General features: G+C 37.2%; 1 protein-coding gene across 6 annotated transcripts in view; it reads left to right on the top strand.

The window, feature by feature from the left end:
* Positions 1-20,362, top strand: part of frmd4a (FERM domain containing 4A) — a 154,013-nt gene that overhangs the window by 54,998 nt on the left and 78,653 nt on the right. The window contains exon 1 of one of the 6 annotated variants that reach the window (XM_082181785.1): positions 9,016-9,539. The exons of 3 other annotated variants lie outside the window; for them this stretch is intronic. In XM_082181785.1, the coding sequence (XP_082037911.1) occupies positions 9,474-9,539 (66 nt within the window). In that variant the 5' untranslated portion in view covers positions 9,016-9,473. Of the gene's footprint in view, positions 1-9,015; positions 9,540-17,330; positions 17,800-20,362 lie in introns of those variants that run through there. 2 more of the 6 variants (XM_082181784.1, XM_082181783.1) reach the window with 2 other exon arrangements.

The raw sequence follows: 20,362 nt of genomic DNA, 5'->3' as shown, positions 1-20,362 counted from the left end.
CACCAGATCCCTCACACATCTCTGGTTTTATTCATGGTCTTGCTCATTGCTCATTACTCTATAACGTGTGTGTCCGCCTGCAGGGAGGGTGTGCGTCACCCTGATACGGATCACCTGGTGATTTGATTGGCAGGTCCCTGGAGGTATCATTTTCAGATGGGACACCCCACTGATCTACAGAGTGAGAGCCTTTGAAATTGAAATATGGTAATGCAAGACAAGTCCAGGCTGCCCGTATGACGCTGGCTGACATTTTCATGGCTGGTTTTAAATCTCACTCTCTCTCACTGTCTTTTTTTTCTCTCTGACACAAAAAGGCCTTTATAGGAATCCACTGTCCGGCTCAAAATACAGACAGGGATCCCGACATGAAAAACGACAAAAGTTCAGCAGAAATTTGCATATTTATTTTGCCAACAAAGCAACTTTGCAGCAGTTACTAGACATTACATTACAGACACGCCAGTGAGAATTCATCAAGAATGCAGAAGAATAAAATGTTAGTATTTCCCTCATTAGGACAGCTCAACAGCGGAGTGAAGGTAGATAGTAATAATGGACACGCACACACCCGCACCTGCTCATTAAAAACAAGAGAGAATGACAGATGGAGAAAAAGAAGGGTGCTGCACAGATGATAATGAGGTGTTGTGGGAGGAGACAGGCATGTTTTGTATAAAAATATATAAATGTATCATGGTTTCATGCACATGATACTGTATGTGTGCAAAAATAGAGTGGCCAAGAATTTATTCCCTCTTTTCAAGAATTTGTGGCCATGATATTGTTGGTACACAAGATGTGATTCATTTTGAGATTGACATCACTTAAAGGAATAGAATTCACTTAAATATTTTAATTCTGTCATCATTTGCTCACCCTCAAGTTGTTTCAAACCTGTATGAATTTCTTTCTTCTGCTGAACATGAAAGAAGATATTTTGAAGAGTTGTTGGACCCCATTGACTTTTTTTTCCTACTATGGAAGTCAATGGGGTACATCAACTGTCCTGTTACCGACATTCTACAAAATATCTTCCTTTGTGTTCAGCAGAAGAACGAAATTCATGCAGGTTTGAAACAACTTGAGGGCGAGTACATGATGACAGAATTTACATTTTTAAGTGAACTATCCCTTTAAAGTAATGATAACTTGCGGTTCAGTAAGTGTAAGGATTCGTCCGAGTGATTTAAACTTGTAACTTTGTTAGTCTTTTGAACAATTAAAAGAACTGACTTGAGTCTTTTGTTTGTGACTCAGACCACGATGGTTGCACTGTATGTTGCTTAATCACCAAATAATTGACTCATAAGAGTCATTTGTGAGTTAATGGAACCCCATTGGTCAGAAGAATTGAGTATATGCTATATAATAGCATTATGGCTTTTTCTTTCCTCAGAAAAATGTCATTCCATTCAAATTGAACATGATGAGACAGGGACTTTTAAGAGCTGCAGCCAAAAAACACTGTGCCAAAAAGGCACTGAGCGGCATTGCACAATTGTCACAATATTTAGTGTGGGAGCTAAGAGTATAACAGTTATCCTGGAATGAAAACCACAAAAACAAATTTTATACTGGCTGTTGGGGACATATAATAATTATAATTACTGGGTGTTATCGTTCAGAAGTTAAGAGTAATGGCAGATGAATTGGCAGCTAACTGAAGTCAAACCGGACGTTCAAGTACTGATATGAAGCAACAGCAGATAAAGGGATAAGAACTGTAATTAAGAATGTTTAGAAATGTTTCCTTTTGAAGTCCATGTTTCCATGTTGACATCCAAAAAAGGTTTTTCGCACGCATCCATACTGAGATCGATCTATCCATCTATCTATCTATCTATCTATCTATCTATCTATCTATCTATCTATCTATCTATCTATCCTTCTATCTACAGTATAATAATTTTTCTCCAGAAACCTCTCCTCATTACATACTTCATTTTACTTCATTTATAAGTAAATGAATTATAATTGTTGTTTCTGTTGTCATTGTCATTATGCAGAACATTTGCATCTCTTTGGTGACTCAATGAGATTTTAGGTGATCATTGTTGATTATTTAATTGTCAGTGTTTTGCTTGGATCTGGCTGTATAGCTGGAGGCACAGTTTATGCACACACTTCGGGTGATTATGAACACTGATCCTTTGGTTCACCTCATGCATGAAATTGGTTTATGCGATCCAGAATGTCGTTTAGATGAGTTAAAGATCGGATGAGCGCGCACACACACACTCCATCTCTCTTCCACACGTGCAGTTATGCAGTCAAGAGTGTTGTTTCTGTGAAAAGTGGTGGGTCAGAATGCACTATAAATTGGTAGTCAGATTGAGGTCTTCTATGGTTTTCAGTAATATTACTGTAGGTATATTACCTCTGAAGAATAAATGATGATTGTATGACCGTATAAAGTATAAAAGACATATAATTGTAAATTCATTTACGTATAGATTTTTTATTTACATGACCATTTTGCATTTTAATTTTACATTCCACTCTACATTTTTGAGTTTACTTTAAAATCCACATCTGAAATTCAAATTAGTTTAGTTTTTTTGAGTTTACATTTCACTCCACTTCTTTTACATTCAGCTTTACATGACTCTACCTGCCACTTTACATTTCAAATTTAATTCAAACATTCATTTGACTTTGTATTCTGCTTGCATTTGATTCAGTATTCCAATCCACATTTGACTTTACATTCCATTGTGCATTTTTTCATTTAAATTTGAATTTACACACTCCACAATACACATGAATATACATGTTAAATGTATATTCCACTTTAAATTTGATTTTAAACTTAAATTACATGTCACGTTTGAATTCACATTCTATTATGATTTCTTTTGAATTTATATTGTGCTATATTCTAGCATATGTCTAAGCAAAAGCAGCACAGAAGGGAGATGAATGGACACACACATACATGACACCGTTTATGTGGGCATATGTAGCAGTGATTATAATAGCGTATTCTTGTGCAGTACGTGTTAAGTTAAGAGAGAGAGAGAGAGTGTGTGTGTGTGTGTGTGTGTGTGTGTGTGTGTGTGTGTGTGTGTGTGTGTGTGTGTGTGTGTGTGTGTGTGTGTGTGTGTGTGTGTGTGTGTGTGTGTGTGTGTGTGTGTGTGTGTGTGTGTGTGTGTGTGTGTGTGTGTGTGTGTGTGTGTGTGTGTGTGTGTGTGTGGTGTTTTAAGTATTGTACCATGTCCTTTGGGAGTCTCCTGACATGCTCCTGCTGTAACTTTAATGCCTTTTTTAAAAATAACCCAGACTGTTTAATTTATAAGAGGATCCTTGCGATATTCTGGAGTAGATGCTGTGTGTGTTGGTGTGTCGTTCTGAATTATGGCTGTTCTCAGTATAAAACTGGGCTGAGTTTAGTAGGGCAGAAAATGCTGACTCGTGACTCACCGTACTGCGTCTTTATCAGAGAGATTCACTTACACAGGTTCCCATCGATGGTGTGTGGGCATATGAACAGTATGTATATGTATGTGTGTGTGTGTGTGTGTGTGTGTGTGTGTGTGTGTGTGTGTGTGTGTGTGTGTGTGTGTGTGTGTGTGTGTGTGTGTTTGAGAGAGAGAAGCAAAAAGCTCTATATAGGTCAGAGAGCCAATGCTGACTCAGGTGGAAAAGTAGAGCATTGTGGGTAGTAGACGCAGTGATACCGTGGTTCTGACACACAGGCAGAATAAGAATAATCAGTAGGAATAAACTATGAATGGAATGAAAGATAGAAGACTGAAGGAGTGTGAGGATATCGGTTTACACTGCTGCAGTCAAGGTCACCTTGATACACAGGGAGAAACACAGAGAATACAGAGAGCTCTTTATTACACAGATACACACAAACACACACATACAGTGAAGAAGACATTTTCAAATTCTGTGGTTTGTTGACTGACATCACATCACATAATTGCACATCACAGAATACTTGATTACAATGTTATTTCTGTGTAGTGAGTGACTTTAAAGTTGCATCATGTTAGAGTAGGTTAAGAGCAATTGAGAAGCAAACCACTTAGTGGACTTGTGATTTAGACTCTTGATCTCAAGACTATTTAAGGGGTTAAAGTGGACACACATAGTGCTTAATCCTGTTTTCAAGACATGCAAGCTGAGAGTGAGAGAAAAGGAGCTAAAAGATCTGCAATGCATGGCCTCGATATATATCCATTATATATTTAATTTACAATGGTAACACTTTAGTTTAGGGTCCAATTCTCACTATTATCTAGTTTCTTTTTAACATGCATATTACTAAGATAGTGGCTGTTTATAAATGCTTATAAAGCACATATTTCTTATTCTGCATGACCATATTCTACATGCCTTAATCCTACACAATATCTAAACTTAACAACTACCTTACTATTAATAAGCAGTAATTAGGAGTTTATTGAGGCAAAAGTCATAGTTTTATATATATATATATATATATATATATATATATATATATATATACAGTATATATATAATTTTTGCTAGAATCCTCACAAAGTTTAATTCCATTCTGCCATTCTGAAGGTTGCTGTCAGTGCAAACACTGAGATCTTTGTTGGCAAAATTGTCTGTGTATGTGCCAGTGTAAATAATGCCCCACCTAGCTCAATGTAGGAGGACAAACACTAAATAGATGGATAAAAGGAATCAAACAGAACAGATGTGAGAGCGTGTTTTGGCCATCTTTACTCCTGATGTCAGTGGGCGAGCATGTGGTTGTGTGTAAATGTCAGGCTGATAGGGTTCTTTGGCTGAACAATGATTAGAGTTACTTCGAGTTATGGGAAAAAACCCTAATAAAGTCCCTTAGACTTACACTCACTTGTAAGTTGTATAGGTAAAAATAAATATATAAAAACTAACAACCAATATGTACAGCATACCATAGTGGATTAGGGGAGTGATGTTTGTCAGTTAAGAAAAGCTGGAAAGAGGCTTTAGGTCAGGACTAAAACGGATCACCTAAGTCTTTCTCCTCTCGTGTGTGTGTTAAGCCTAGAAGAGCGTGTGAGAGTGGCTGTAGGTCATGTTTGCATGTGCACTGAAGAGTCTGGCTGAGAAATTTTGTTTCTGAACCAAAAACGAGACTGAGCTGCAAAGTTAATTTGCTGCTGAATGGATGTGGACTGTCAGAACATGGTCAGAGCGCTTTGGATATCTGACAGACGGCTGCGTTTAATCAAAAAATGTGCTCTGTTCTGGCAACCCTGAGGATTTTGGCTGTGACATTGAACATGAACAGCAGGAAGTTTGAGTCATTCCCAGAGCAGAATGAAATAATTCATGTGACAGTGAAGAAGAGTGTCTTCCTGGACTAAAAACTAAAGTTGACCATGTTCTCATTTATGGTAAGAAAGCATTTTACAGTTACACTAGAAAAGTGTGCATACTTGATTATGCCTATGATTAGCATCTATGCAAATGAGATTAAATAAATGATTGTTGGCACTTGGCACAAACTATTTGAACAGGAGGCACTGGAAATTGTCAAATAAAGTGTAGCACTGAAAAATTACATATTGGAAAGTTTCTTTTTAAAGAAGCACGTGATTTAAAATAAGTGTTGCTTGCCCACATACCATTATGCTGATGTGTTGTTGGTGGAACACCCTGCAGTTAAGGTGTGTATGGTTTTCAATGCATTGATATACTATAGGGTAAGAGTTTTGTTCTAAACCACATAATTATAATAAGCATAAGAAGACTTCAGATACAAAAGCCTCTAAGTGCCATCTGAAAATTTCTTCTAGAATGATCATTTTTATCAAGCTTTTATGTTTATGTTCAGTTATTTCACTTTAATGGCAATGAAAATGACCTATTAATTGTCATTAAAGTGAAATTACTGAACTTAAACATACGAGCTTGAAAGACATGCTCATTTTAGAAGAAAATTTCAGATGGCACTTAGAGGCTTTTGCATCTGAAGTCTTCATAAGCATTAATGATAGTGATGTTGGTTTGTTTACTTTTTGAAATATCTATTGAATATGCACAGAAATACACTAGGATGTAATCACTTTTGACCTCTGAAGATAAGTTGCCTCTGCAGCAGGGATGGAAATTAGCACCCGCCACCAGCCAAATGCGGGTGATTTTGTGTTGTGGCGGGTAAATTCGCTTCACCTACCGGCCACCGTGGCGGGTAAATAAAAATATACTGTTTTACACAGACGGCGGACACTTTTAGAGGACATAAGTGTACGCTGAAATAAAGTCTTTCACCTCAGAAAAACGGACTTTCTTGTCCTGTCACGTCAGCCGTTATCCTGTTCTCATAGCGAACACTCTTCAAATGCACGCGCAAATGCGGCGGCGCGCGCTGTGTATCGCCTCACTGTATATAAAGTGCAAAATAAACTACGAGCATGCAACGCCGTTACGTTGTAAATTACACAAAATAAAAGTAATGCAGGGATGATTTTCATACTATTCATCAGGAGCAGTTTCCATGGTTCATTAACAGTTATTGTTAATATTGTGTATTCACCATGGTAACTGTCGTTTCCATATTAACCCCAAAATGCCACTTTATTTTTCTTTGTGTTATTTTTTATATTTTTAAATGACTCTAGTGGCTCATACCAACATTGTATTAACAAAAACTAGTTTGGAATTGCTATTTAATAGCTTTAGCATAGGCCTAATGTTTATTTATTAGTACTAGTCTTTACTATTAGTCATATTCTTACAATTTATGTTAAGTAAAGGGGGACAGTACTTGTGTGTGTGGAAATAGCCGGTTTCAATAAAACTACTTGTGACATGTCATATTTGGCTTTGACTTTGACTGAACATTTGCTCTCACTTTGCAGAAAAAATATCGGGATATATATCGTATATCGATATTCAGCCTAAATAATCGGGATATGACTTTTGGTCCATATCGCCCTGCCCTAGTTTCATTGTTGGGACTAAAAACCTAAAACTGGAAGCCATAAAAGACCACGAATCATTCAAATGCCACATCCAGGTAAAAAAGAGAAATATATATATATAAGAGAGAAAGAGAAAATGTCAGTATTTCATTGAGACTTGAGATTAAATAAACTGCTTAAGTATTGTAGATCTTGTAGTATTAATTTTCACATGCAGTTACACATTGTCGGTTAAAAACAAGAAAGTGGCTGGTAAAAACATTGAGTGGCTGGTAGATTTTGAAATCCACCAGCCACAGTGGCCGGTGGACAAAAAAAGTTAATTTCCATCCCTGCTCTGCAGCGTCAACGGTCATTATCAACCAGACTAAATTGTACGGTCAAGGGGTCAACAAGACTTCAATGTAACAAATTGTCACTTTAAGGTGTGCGTGTGTGAACCTGTCATTTTCATGGAGGTCATAGGTCAACCCTCTTACAAGTCAGTGTTGTGCTTGCATCAGTCCTGTCATCTTATCTGGTCATTTGTGCAGTTAACACACTGAATATTACCTCCACCTGTACTTAAGCGAGAGTTTAATGTACTGCTGGCTGTGTCCCTCATAATGGGATTGGTCTGCAGGCCTTCAGCCATGGTTAAAAATGGGTTGACATGGACATACCATTTAAAAGTTTGGGGTCGTTAAGATTTTTCAAATGTTTTTGAAATAAGGCTTTAATGCTCACCAAGGCTACATTTATTTGATCAAAAATACAGTAAAACTTGAAATATTATTTCAATTTAAAATACGTTTTTTTATTGTAATATATTTTAAAATGTAATTTATTGCTGTGATGCAAAGCTGAATTTTCAGTATCATTACTGCAGTCTTCAGTGTCACATGATCCGTCAGATTCTAATATGCTGATTTGTTGCTCTAGAAACATTTCATATTATTATCAATGTTGAAAAGTTGTTGCTGCTTCTTATTTTTTGTGTAAACTGTGAGACAGTTATCAGGATTCTTTGAGTTCAATCAACAATTTATTTGAAATACAAATCTTTTGTAACAAAATGTCTTTACTGTCATTTTTTATCAATTTAATGTATATTTGATAAATTAAAGTATTGATATATTTAAAAATCTTAATTGAACCAAAACTGACCCTTTATGCTAATGTCCACTATAGCCGCCCTTTGTGGAGAGTGAAACACACTCCGCCGCTTTTTGTTTTATTTCTGGCACATTTTGTATCGTGTAAAATTTAGCTTATATAGAGTATAAAGTATAAAGTTTCAATTGTATTCAGATCTAAACATGCCTCAGTGCTATTAAAACCAGTGTATACTTTTCCATTGTATTTTAAGACATGAGGAAATGTGTTTCTATGGTGTTAGCTCTATAAAAAGAAGCTCTTTTAAAACACTAAGACCTCTGATAATTTTTCATTATGCAGAAGATTAGGTTCTGATAGTGTGAAGCGTACATGAATGCATGAAATGAATTTCGTGTTTGATCATTGATTCAGAATATGGCCGCCTCAGCTTCGGAAAGTTTTTTTAGCTTTGCATTTTACAGGATAAGGCCTGTTTGATTTGCCAGCAGATGTTAGCATCTGTATGTAAGTGTGTGTGTGTTCTCTGTCTACACTTTAAACTTGTGACTCAAATGGAGTCATATCCTGCTATTTATAATTACACCCCTGTGTCTCTTTATCTCACCGTTCTCTCCACACCTTATATTGAGAAGAGTAATCGCATTGCATGCGACGTAAACAGTGGTAAACTCTCGATCGCTTACATAAGTTGGAGAGACTCGGCACATTGCCTTGTTTTGTGGACGGGCCATCACAGAGACATTCTTGGCCCTTCGTTAATGGGCAACACAAAGCCGCATTGATCAGAAGGCCCGTGTGAATGAGTCGGGCATTAGACACAGACACCCTCGCGGGTCCTCCTCATCCTCATGGGTCCCAGTGCACAATGGGGTCTACTGTGGGTCCACTGCCTCCAGGAAGAGGCGGACACACTGTTCCACACACACATAGACGGTTGGTCATCCTCAGTAATGAAGTTTTGTCCTTATGTGAAGTGAGCTGGACGGTCTGTTCTTGTCTCAGTGATGTCCTGCGTGTGAAAGTGTTCACGGCTGGAGGAAGACTATGAGCGACTTAGGTGTCATGTGGTTGTCATACGGTGCAGTCTTCCAAGAATTGAGCCAAAGAAGGGGAGGTCTTCATGTGGATGTTAAGAAACACATACACTAGTTAGAGCTATCTTCTGGATCTGGAGTCCAGTCTGACACAATCTGATCCGGGACGGACCTATGAGAAGCACAGTCAAGAGACCTTGTGTTTGGTGTGGTCCTCTGTGATCCAGATATCTTTTGGCTGTTATACAGAACGTTGATTAAAAGAAAAGGATTTTGGACATTGCATGTGGATATGTCGACATTCCAATTATGCATGTTCAGATTTTTGGAAACTGGATGTCCATTTTGGCTGTAGTGCGCAAACATTTGATGTAAACAACCTTGTTTTCTTCGTATTTGAAGTTATCATCAGTTTATGTCGAGTTAGTTGACTGCATAAGCCATCATGACACTGGCAGCAAGACTTGATGACCTGGAAACAACTCTGGAGCACATGCTAATGGACGTGTTTGTAAGTCAAATTAAGTTCTTTTTCTCTTTTTGTTTCTTTCTTTCTCCACTACACTTTTAAAAAGAAAGGTTCCAAAAGGGCTTTTCACATTGATGCCGTAGAAGAACCCTTTTGGGTTCCTCAAATAATTTTCCGTTTATAAAAAAACAAAAACATTTGAACAATCTGAAAAATCTTTTTCCACTATAAAGTGCCTTTAAACATTTCATTGATGTTAAAAATTCTTTATGCAACCATATATGTGACCCTGGACCACAAAACCAGTCACATGGGTAATTTTTTTAAATTGAGATTATAAATAATAATGCGGTAAAATAAAGCTGAATAAATAAGCTTTCCATTGATGTATGGTTTGTTAGTATAGGACACTATTTGGGCGAGATATTTGAAAATCTGGAACCTGAGGGTGCAAAAAAATCGAAACATTGAGAAAATCGCCTTTAAAGTTGTCCATTTATGTTCGCTATTGTGCTGCATTCACTCACAAAAATAAATGTTTTATATATTTACAGTAGGAAATGTACAAAATATCTTCATGGAACATGATCTTTACTTAATAGCCTAATGATTTTTGGCATAAAAGAAAAATCGATAATTTTGACCCATACAATGTATTGTTGGCTGTTGCCACAAATATACCTGTGCGACTTGTGACTGGTTTTGTGATCCAGGGTCACATATGCCAATAAGGAAACTTTTCATTACCTTTTGTGTAACAAAAAAATGGCAAAAATATAGTGACAGCTCCATATTCTTTGAAGTAACTTGGAATAACATGTAAATACCATATATGGTCTGTTTCCTTTTTGTTTACTATAGTTTGTATAGTTCTCCCCAAAATGAAAATTATGTATATTTATTATTATTATTCATTCATTTTGTTCCAATCTTTTTGACTTTCCATATTCTGTGGAACACAACAAATTTTATTTTCCAAACAATAAAAGTCAATGGGGTCCAATGTTATTTTAGACCTTAATTAACTTTTTCTGTATGAACATAAACAATTCTTTAAAATATATATTTTTTACGTGTTCCACAGAAGAAAGAAAGTCATACAGGTTTGAAAAGAGCAGGCATATTACTAGGATATTGGCTGTTTATTAGTACTTATTAATGCCTTATTCTGCATGACCGTATTACATCCCTTAATCCTAGCCAATGCCTAAACGTATCAACTAACTACAAAAGTCGTAGTTTATAGTGAGAATTGGACCCTAATCTAAAGTGCGAATTTTCATTTTGGGTGAACTATTGCTTTAGGTTTTGAGTTGTTTCTTCCATCTGATCTTGGCTTTTGCTCAAATGTGTGCTTCATCTGTGACGGCAAGGTGATGAAAATGATGATGCGGATGAAAAAAAGTTTATGCTGAAGTTAACACTTTCACTTCTGTAAATAATTCAATCATCTCACCTGAGTGAGACACCGCAGGCCTGACAGACTTTCGCAGTGCAATCTGGTTGTTTGTGTGTGTGTGCATGTGTGCCAGTTAAAGAAAAACTGCTGTAAATTCCATTGCACTGAAACACAAATTTTAGCCTGGTGGACAATAAAACAAGAGGAAAAAATTCCATAGACTTACATTAAAAGAGGGACATGATCTTGAGGGTGGGACACTTTTTGCTTGGTGGGCTAGTAAAGCAACCACTCAGAATACATAAACGCCCTGGTAAACATCCAGATCACCCTATTTTGCACTCTTAAGAAAATCTAGTTGTCAGTGTGAGTAAATGAAAGACAACTCATGTTTGAATACAATCAGCATGTCTTTCCTTATATTTCTGTTTATGACTTTGACAATAATTAGATTTGTGTAGTCTCTGTGAGCTGAACAGCATATGTCTCTCATCAAGAGCCTACAGTGCCTTCAGGAAGTCTGAGAACAAAGCTCTGATTATTTTTACCCAACCGGTTTATAATCCCTTTATTTTAATCTCCTGACGTAAGATATTTCAACAATTCCTCTGATGTTATTTTTGGAAAAGATTAATTTTGTTCCAGAAAAAAAGTTTGATTTCCTTGAACAGTCTGTCACATTAAAAACTGGTTTTGGTGATGTGTGATGTTCTGTCGTCAGATCTTTTAGGAGCAAATAATGAAGGTTATGTTCCCAGAGATGTATGCTGTCGGAAGCCTTTTATATAAGGGTGTGATGTAATTGGACTTTGAAGTAAATAAGAATTTGAGGTAAATGCTCTTGAGTTTCTACCCTATGATATACACTCCGTTCAAAAGTAGGGGTGTTTTGTGCTAACCTAGGCTGCATTTATTTGATCAAAAATAAAGTAAAAACAGCTATTTGTGAAATATTTTAACCATTTAAAATAACCATTTTCTGTTTTAATATACACTACCGTTCAAAAGTTTGGGGTCAGTAAGATTTTTAATGTTTTTAAAAGAAGTCTCTTCTGCTCACCAAGGCTGCATTTATTTGATTAAAAATACAAACAAAAACAGTAATATTGTGAAATATTAATCCAATTTAAAACAGCTATTTTCTATGTGAATATACAGTTAAGTGTAATTTATTCCTGTGATCAAAGCTGAATTTTCAGCATCATTACTCCAGTCTTCAGTGTCACATGATCCTTCAGAAATCATTCTAATATGATTATTTGATGCTCAAGAAACATTTATGATTATCAATGTTGAAAACAGTTATTTACATTTTTATTTCATGATGCTATGATGAATAGAAAGTTCAAAAGAACAGCATTTATCTGAAATCTAAAGCTTTTGTAACATTAAACACTACCGTTCAAAAGTTTGGGGTCAGTTAGAATTAAAATTGTATTTTTGGGGGAAAGAAATAAAATAAATCAATACTTTTATTCATCAAGGATGAGTTAAACTGATCAAAAGTTACAGTGAAGACATTTATAATGTTAGAAAATATTCTATTTTAAATCAATGCTGTTCTTTTGAACTTTCTATTCATCAAAGAATTTTGGAAAAAAATTGTACACAACTGTTTTCAACATTGATAATAATAATGAATGTTTCTTGAGCATCAAATCATCATATTAGAATGATTTCTGAAGGATCATGTGACACTGAAGACTGGAGTAATGATGCTGGAAATTCAGCTTTGATCACAGGAATAAATTACAGTTTAAAATATATTAAAATAGAAAACAGTCATTTCATAATATTTCACAATTTTTTTTTATTTTTATTTTTTTTTTATCAAATAAATGCAGCCTTGGTGAGCAGAAGATACTTCTTTTAAAAACACAAAAAAATCTTACTGACCCCAAACTTTTGAACGGTAGTGTATATGTTTATAAATATATTATATATAATATAAATGTTTTAAAATATAATTACTCATGTGATGCAAAGCTGAATTTTCAGCATCATTACTCCAGTCTTCAGTGTCACATGATCCTTCAGAAATCATTCTAATACTGATTTGGTGATGAAGAAACATTTTTATAATCAGTGTTGAAAACAGTTGTGCTGCTTAAATTTTTTTGTGGAAACATTAATAAAAAAGAATAATAAAAAAAATTAAAAAATAAATCTGGATTCTTTGATGAGTAGGAAGTTTAGAAGAATAGCATTTATCTAAAATAGAAAACTTTTGTAACATTATAAATGTTTTCCCTTTCCTTGCTTGGATCTGTTAGGGTTATGTTGAGTTCTGATTAGTTTGATTGTTTTAGTTTGGTTTCCACTGTTACCATTTGCCCGTGTTCTAGTTCCTTGTTTGTTTCCATAGTTTACTCATCTGTTGTCTTAGTTTCTAATTAGTTACTCACCTGTTCCCAGTTCCTTTGATATTTGTATTATTTTATACTTTGATATATTTATATTTATCTGTAGTCTCCCTTTGTATTTAAGGCCTTAGTTCCCTTTGTTCAGTGTTCGGTCTCGTTTGTGCTAAGCTTATTCCTGTGATCTGCTGCGTGTTCTTTGTTACCTTTTTGGATTTATTAAAGAGATTGTGTTGATCTCCTTCGTCTTTGTGTTCTCATTGCAGCCAGAGCGTTACAATGTCCTTGGTGAATAAAAGTATTTTTTTGTGTTTTATTTTTCCAAATGGCAGAGGGCATGGCCAGTAGTTTGTCGCTTGTCACCATGGGAACAATGGGGTGGTGTAAAGGGCATAGCTGGCCATGACTCCATTTTATTGGCCCTCCATCACACACACAACTGCACAGTGTGTATGTGAGTCTCCCAACAGTAACAACGTCCAACTAGAGGACAGGGTGAAACCGGCCATTATAAAGAATGAGCGATAAAGCCTATTGTGTATGTTTGTTTGGCTTTGGCTCGTGCGTTTGGCAGCGCTGCGGTGTTGTGATGTATTCAGTGACTTCTATTGTAAATGCACCTCACACACACAACATTGCCCCAATGTTTCAGCCTGAAGAAACTGCAGGTTCTTTCTTTCATGTTTCCAGCTCACAAAGCAATGGCACCCAGTATTCAAACTTTCCACCAAGGACAAAACAGTCGGTCCCTATCGCTGTTGTGGTTTATTTGGTATTTGAATAGAGTTTTCGTAGATACTTGTGTGCCCTCGTCATGCCTTATGTAAGACGTTTTTCAGTGCATGTACTGGTGAAGGGGGTGACTCCCATCGTCCCATGTATTGTCTCGCAATGATGTTTCTGTCACTTTGATATTTAAATCAATTTATCTTGCAATTTATCTTACAATTGCGTCTTAATTTTTCATAAATCTTACAATTTTTACTTTATATCTAATAATATCAATTTGTATTGCACAATTGCAAGTATATTTTCCATAATTGCAACTTTTATATCTCATAAACGCAACTTTATTTCCTTTAATTGTAACTTTGTATCTTACACTATGACTTTATACTTTATTTCTCATAACTGCCTTCTATCTCAAAATCTCTCAAAAATTTTTTTCTTATTTTAAACTGTCACAATTACGTGTTTTATTTTTTACTCTGAAGTAGAGACTGTTTTCAATAGAAGGTGAACTGAAAAGATCATATTAAACTAAATGATGACTTTGGGTGCTGAAATATTTTTTTAGCCGAATACTTTTACTGAGATTGAAGAAAAAAAGACAGGAAAAAAAACAACAACACTAAAATGCTATAAAATCATAGAATACGGCTCATTTAAGTCTATGTTTTCTATAGTGAATATTTGAATATCCTTTGAATATTCTCTCCCGAAACAAATCAGTATTTCCAAAAACCATCTGCAGCACTTGATAACAGATATGTGCTTTATTTTAATGAGGAAAATTAAAGTGGCTGTTGATAATTTATAGACTCAATAACCCCAGGAGCGTTATCAATTTGCTTCACTGAAGTGAATTATTCCAATATGGCCAACAAACCCTTGCTCTCGGCGCTTGTGTTTTCCCTCTTTCTTGTTTCACTGTTCTCAGCTTCACCCTTTCCCACGTTAAGTATTTCAAAACCCTTTCCTTCTCCTTCTCCATCCAATTGGCTTCCGTTCGCACCAAAGTAGGTCTTATACCGAGTTCAAACTTCTGAGAAGAGCGTTGGTGTGGATAGATTTTTTTTGTGTGTTTGTGTGTGTGTGGGGAGGGTTTTAATTATGGAAATTTATGAAAACTGGCTCTGGATAACAGCCACACAGACTGCAATGGACGCCATCTGAGACACACACACATACACACACAGTGCCATGGGCTAAGATTACAGGGTGCTGTGTAAACAGGGTCTGGAAGATCCCCTGCAGTCCCAGAACAGAGGCAGAGCTCCAGAACTCCATTAGAACATCTCAGCAAGACTCGAGCAGCCTCCCCCATCCTATGCCGTACACTCTCTTTTGTGTTATTGAGGGCGTTTAGAGATTTTATTTGTGTTATTATATTGGATAAATTGACTTAGCCAAACAGTAAGACTGTGACAGGTTCATTTACCGTGTTTTGAATGGTGACATGCTCACCTATTTACTAAAATGGCCTGCTGTATCTGAGAAAATGCTCAGGCAGGTGTATATATACGGTATGTTTGTGAGTTAGTACCCGTACCCCCGGGCGTTTTATCCACTCTCGGGTTGTATTAAGAATGTCACGGTTACACAGGAAGTAATAGCTTGGTTTATGGTGTGTGAGTGGGGAGGGAACCAGCTCACACGTTGTGACAAATTTGATCAGTTCCCCTGTTCCCCATCTTGGTTTACCACAAAGGCATAATTTAGCTGTAAAGAACTGTTCCTCTATATCCATAATATAAGGCAAGTGTGCAAAGAGCCATCCAAACCCTCGGTGACTTAGCAGTACAGTAAAAATAGAAACGGTTTTTAATATTCCTAATCTAGAGCAGCTACTGAATGAATGATGCTGAGCGGGAATTAGAAGGAAAGCTCCTCTCTCACTCTCTCTCTCTTTCTCTCTCTGAATAATTAAAGAGAGAGGGAGGGGGTGAGCGGGCCCCCCAATAGTGCCGAACGGGTCACCTTTCTGACTAGGGCCCTTAGTGTTTTTTTCGTGTGTTACAATGTGGTTTGTAGGGTGTTCCTTGTGTTGCTTACTTGCACAAGTCAAAAGAGCCTACCCTTTATGATGACATTTGCATGTTTTTTTTTTTATCATTTAATGAAATGTGTTTTTGTATTTGATATTTATCTGAACTTTTATTAAATTCATCACAATGCATTCTGGGATTGCCTTGACCACAAGGGACCTCTGCAGAGCTGCATTAGAAAATGATCAAAACGATCTTAGAAGGCAGAATATCGTCACTGCCTACCTTTTGGAACATCCTTTGTGACAGGAGGAATGGTCCCATCAGAATAGTTCACCCTAAAATTTTAATTCTGTCCAATTCTGTTCACCCCAAAATAATCATTCATCATTTGCTCACCCTTATGTGAGTCCAGATATTTTGAAAAATGTCCATACAATGAAAGTAAGTGGGGTCCAGTGTTATTTTGGACCCCATTGACTTCAATTCTAAGGACAAAAACAGAAGAAATATTGTTCAAATTTGTAAGTAAATCATACAGGTTTGGATCAACATGAGGGTGAATACATGAGGGTGAATACATGAGGGTGAATACATGAAAATAGAATTTACATTTTTGGTTCAATTATTCCTTTAAAATTATATATAGACAAGGAGGCATGCAACTCACTAGAGGTTTCAAACCAAGATTGATTCCGACTATTTCTTGAGCATTACAGGATTGTTCTTAAACTCTATTGTAAATATGACGATACGTCAAATCTTTCCAGTGCATTTTCCAGACAGACATCTCCCTAAAAAACCTACTTAATACTAGCTGTCTGCTTGCTTCATTTAGTTCTGAAGAGCAGAGAAGGACGGACAGGCGTTTAGTGCTGTTTTTAACAAGACGTGGTCCCTGTTAGGACATACAGGCGATAATGTCCTACACACACATGCAGCGATCCCTAGTGTGTAATCTTGTTGGCAGCTTGAGGGTATTTTCCCTTTATATATATATATGTGTGTGTGTGTGTGTGTGTGTGTGTGTGTGTGTGTGTGTGTGTGTGTGTGTGTGTGTGTGTAGTCTGTCTGGTGAAAGCAGCCATGGGATTTACAGCTAATCTGAACAGCAGATGGCAAAACATCAGATATTCTGTTTGAGCAGGAGAATGGATATTTAACAACACTCTCACACACACTTTATCCCTCGTCATAAACACTGACATATAGAAAACTGCATGAACTTTGCTATATAAACACACATGTTCATTCTTGCATAGTGTCATGTGACCTACTGTGTGTGTATGTGATAATACTCATATTAATCCAGTGACCTGGATTGAGTTTGACTGGAGGAAGCGAGGCTGACGTATCTAGAACACACGCCATTCCACGGCTACTTCCAGAGAGAGAGAGAGAGAGAGAGAGAGAGAGAGACAACAACCTCCCTCCCTTCTGCTCTCTCTCTCACTCACACACGCTTCTTGTAAGAAGGCAGTATGAAAGCTGCCACAGTATGGGCTGAAGACCATACTGAGGACACCCACTGCTGAAAGACACAGGCAAAACGAACAGAAAGAGTTCAAGAAACCACAACAAAGAAGGCACGGGCACATTTAAAGGGGGGAGAAAGGAAAGACAGGCTAGAAAATTGGAGGGAGGGAGCCGTGGAGACGGAGCGAGAGAGAGGAACAACCCGTCTGTCTGTGGCGGGACAGCAGACACCGAACGCTCGCGGACCAGACGCTCACACACACACCATGGTGGTCCAGGCGGCTGTAACGCCCGGTAGGACCCGCAGGCTCCTGCTCAAGCTGCCGGTGGGGACGCTGAGGCGAAATAGCGAGGAGAGGGTAAGACGTGAGATGATCCTTGTGTGTGCACTTGCACTTGTGTGTTTCTGAATGCTGCTGGCTCAAGGTTATCAAGGACTGTCACTTGTGTGTTAGTTTGTGCAGCTGAGGAGAAATTTGAGATGATTAGCTGTTTATGCCTTGACATAATGGACGTGCACCTGCATGAATCCTTTGCACGAAATCTCTGTGTAATTCTCTGGGAATTGTGTTGGTTTAATGCTTCAGTTGGCTCTCATGAGGGTCACTATCATCGCTATGGCTTTCTGAGGTCTATAGTTCGAATGACAGTCAAAAGTGTTGCATAATATTGTTTGTTCACTGAAGATAACAGGTATCCACTAGAAATCACCATGATTATCCCAAAACACGTAGAAGCCTGCCCAGTTATGTGAATCATGTTAGCAGACAAACCACTCATACACTACACTTCACGTGACTGTCATTTACTCGAACAGCCGCAAGGTAAAAGTTCTGTTCATACAGATGTGCATACAGTATGTGAGTGTGCACACATGGTTTTGCTTTCTTTCTGTGTGTGGGTGTGTAGCCTACATTTCTCTATACATATGTGTGTGTGGGTGGACATTTCTGGCCATCAAAAGAACTAATAATTAAATAATCAAAGAGATCCATACTAAACTCACCAAGAGATCCAAAAACTATCACAAATGCAAATTAGCATGATGATATCAAGCCTAAACAGTACCATGTCAGGCAGATCAAGTGGCCGATATATAATAAAGTCATTATGGTTCTAAATAGTATTGATATTATTTAATTTTTATTTAATATAACAGATAGACAGACAAATGTGTGTCTCATTATGAAAATATGAACATGCATAATTAATAATAAATTATTGATATTATTTAATTATATTTATGATTAATAATTAAAATATATATGAATTCAATCAAATCTAAACTATCTTCACATGACATAAAAAGAACATGTACATCCCTTTGTGAAGTGGCCTACATTCATGGCTTTTACATTGCTTTTATCGTGTTGTGTGCTAATTTGATTCCAGTCCCGCACTAAAATTGCAAGAAATGTTTAATATTTTACAGTGTCGTAGTACGCAGTACTCTCTCTCTTTCTCTCTTTCTCTCTTTTTGCGATGAGACAGATGTGTATAATTATAGCAGTTTGAATTATTGATTAGAGGATTTCCTCACGCACGTTACTTTTACTGCATCCCTGCAGAGTTCTCCTCCTCTTCGCTGTCTTTCTCGTTCGCTCTGTCATTCTCGGTGGCCTGCGGCTGCCAGGAGTTTTAGTAAAGACACTTAGCTCTAACTGCATTGTGGCATGATGCCTACATGCATGTACATGCAAACTCGCATGCAAAAACTGACTCGAAATACTTAACACTCTCCATAATATCCAATGCTGTGAGAGAGAATGAGAATCTGTGTGTGTGATTCTTCATTACAGTGAAAGGAGCTTTACAAAACTCGTTTCCACTGTCAGCAATGCTGAGCCGGCAGGCTGCAGAATCCATCCACTTAACTAATCTAACATGAATGCCGTTAGTGCACTCCACAAAACTGTACCGTGACTAATGTGAGATTCTCTTGATAGCCGTTTTTAAAGGCTGCTCTCCATTGAATGCGTGTGCAAGCACGTGCCAGAATGGATACAGTAGTTGAGACTAAAGCTTCTTAGTTTTGGCCCTGACCAGCTGGAGAGGAACAAACTACCATCTGAGATACTACTTTACCTGCTGTGATAAGTTAACAAAAGAGATTGGCAACTTAATCTGAAGTCCTGCTGATAGAAACAGGTTAGATACCTGTGGGACATATACATATATATTATTTGATCCCCTGATGATTTTGTAAGTTCGCCCACTTACAAAGAAATTAAGGGTCTATAATATTTATGGTAGGTTTATTTTAATGGCTAGAGACAGAATATCAACCAAAAAATCCAGAAAAACACATTACATAAAGGTTGTAAATTGATCAGCATTTGATCAAGTGAAATAAGTATTTGATCCCCTACCAACCAGCCAGAATTCTGCCTCCCACAGATTGGTTATGTGTCCATCTAGAACACAGATTAGTCCTGTCACTTTAAGAAAGTACTCCTAATGTCAGTGGACACCTGTCCACAGAATCTGTATCTTCCATTCCAACCTCTCCACTACCATGGCCAATACCAAAAAGCTGTCAAATGTCAGGGACCAGATTGTTGACCGGCACACGGCTGGAATGGGCTACAAGAGTGTCAGCAAGAAGCTTGGTGAGGAGACTTTTGTTGGTGTGATTATTCAGAAATGGAAGAAATACAAAATGAAAAATCAATTGCCCTCGGTCTGTAACTCCATGCAAGATCTCGCCTCATGGGGTAAGGATAATCATGAGAAAGGTGAGGGATCACCCCAGAACTACACGGGAGGAACTACACAGTCACCAAGCAAACCATTGGTAACACACTATGCCACAATGGATTGAAATCTTGCAGCACCCGCGAGGTCCCCCTGCTCAAGAAGGCGCATATAGAAGCCCGTCTGAAGTTTGCCAATGAACATCTAATGATTCAGAGAAGGCTTGGG

Source organism: Leuciscus leuciscus (assembly GCF_965113295.1).
Source record: "Leuciscus leuciscus genome assembly, chromosome: 10".
Taxonomy (NCBI): domain Eukaryota; kingdom Metazoa; phylum Chordata; class Actinopteri; order Cypriniformes; family Leuciscidae; genus Leuciscus; species Leuciscus leuciscus.
This window is presented reverse-complemented; position numbering and strand designations above follow the sequence as displayed.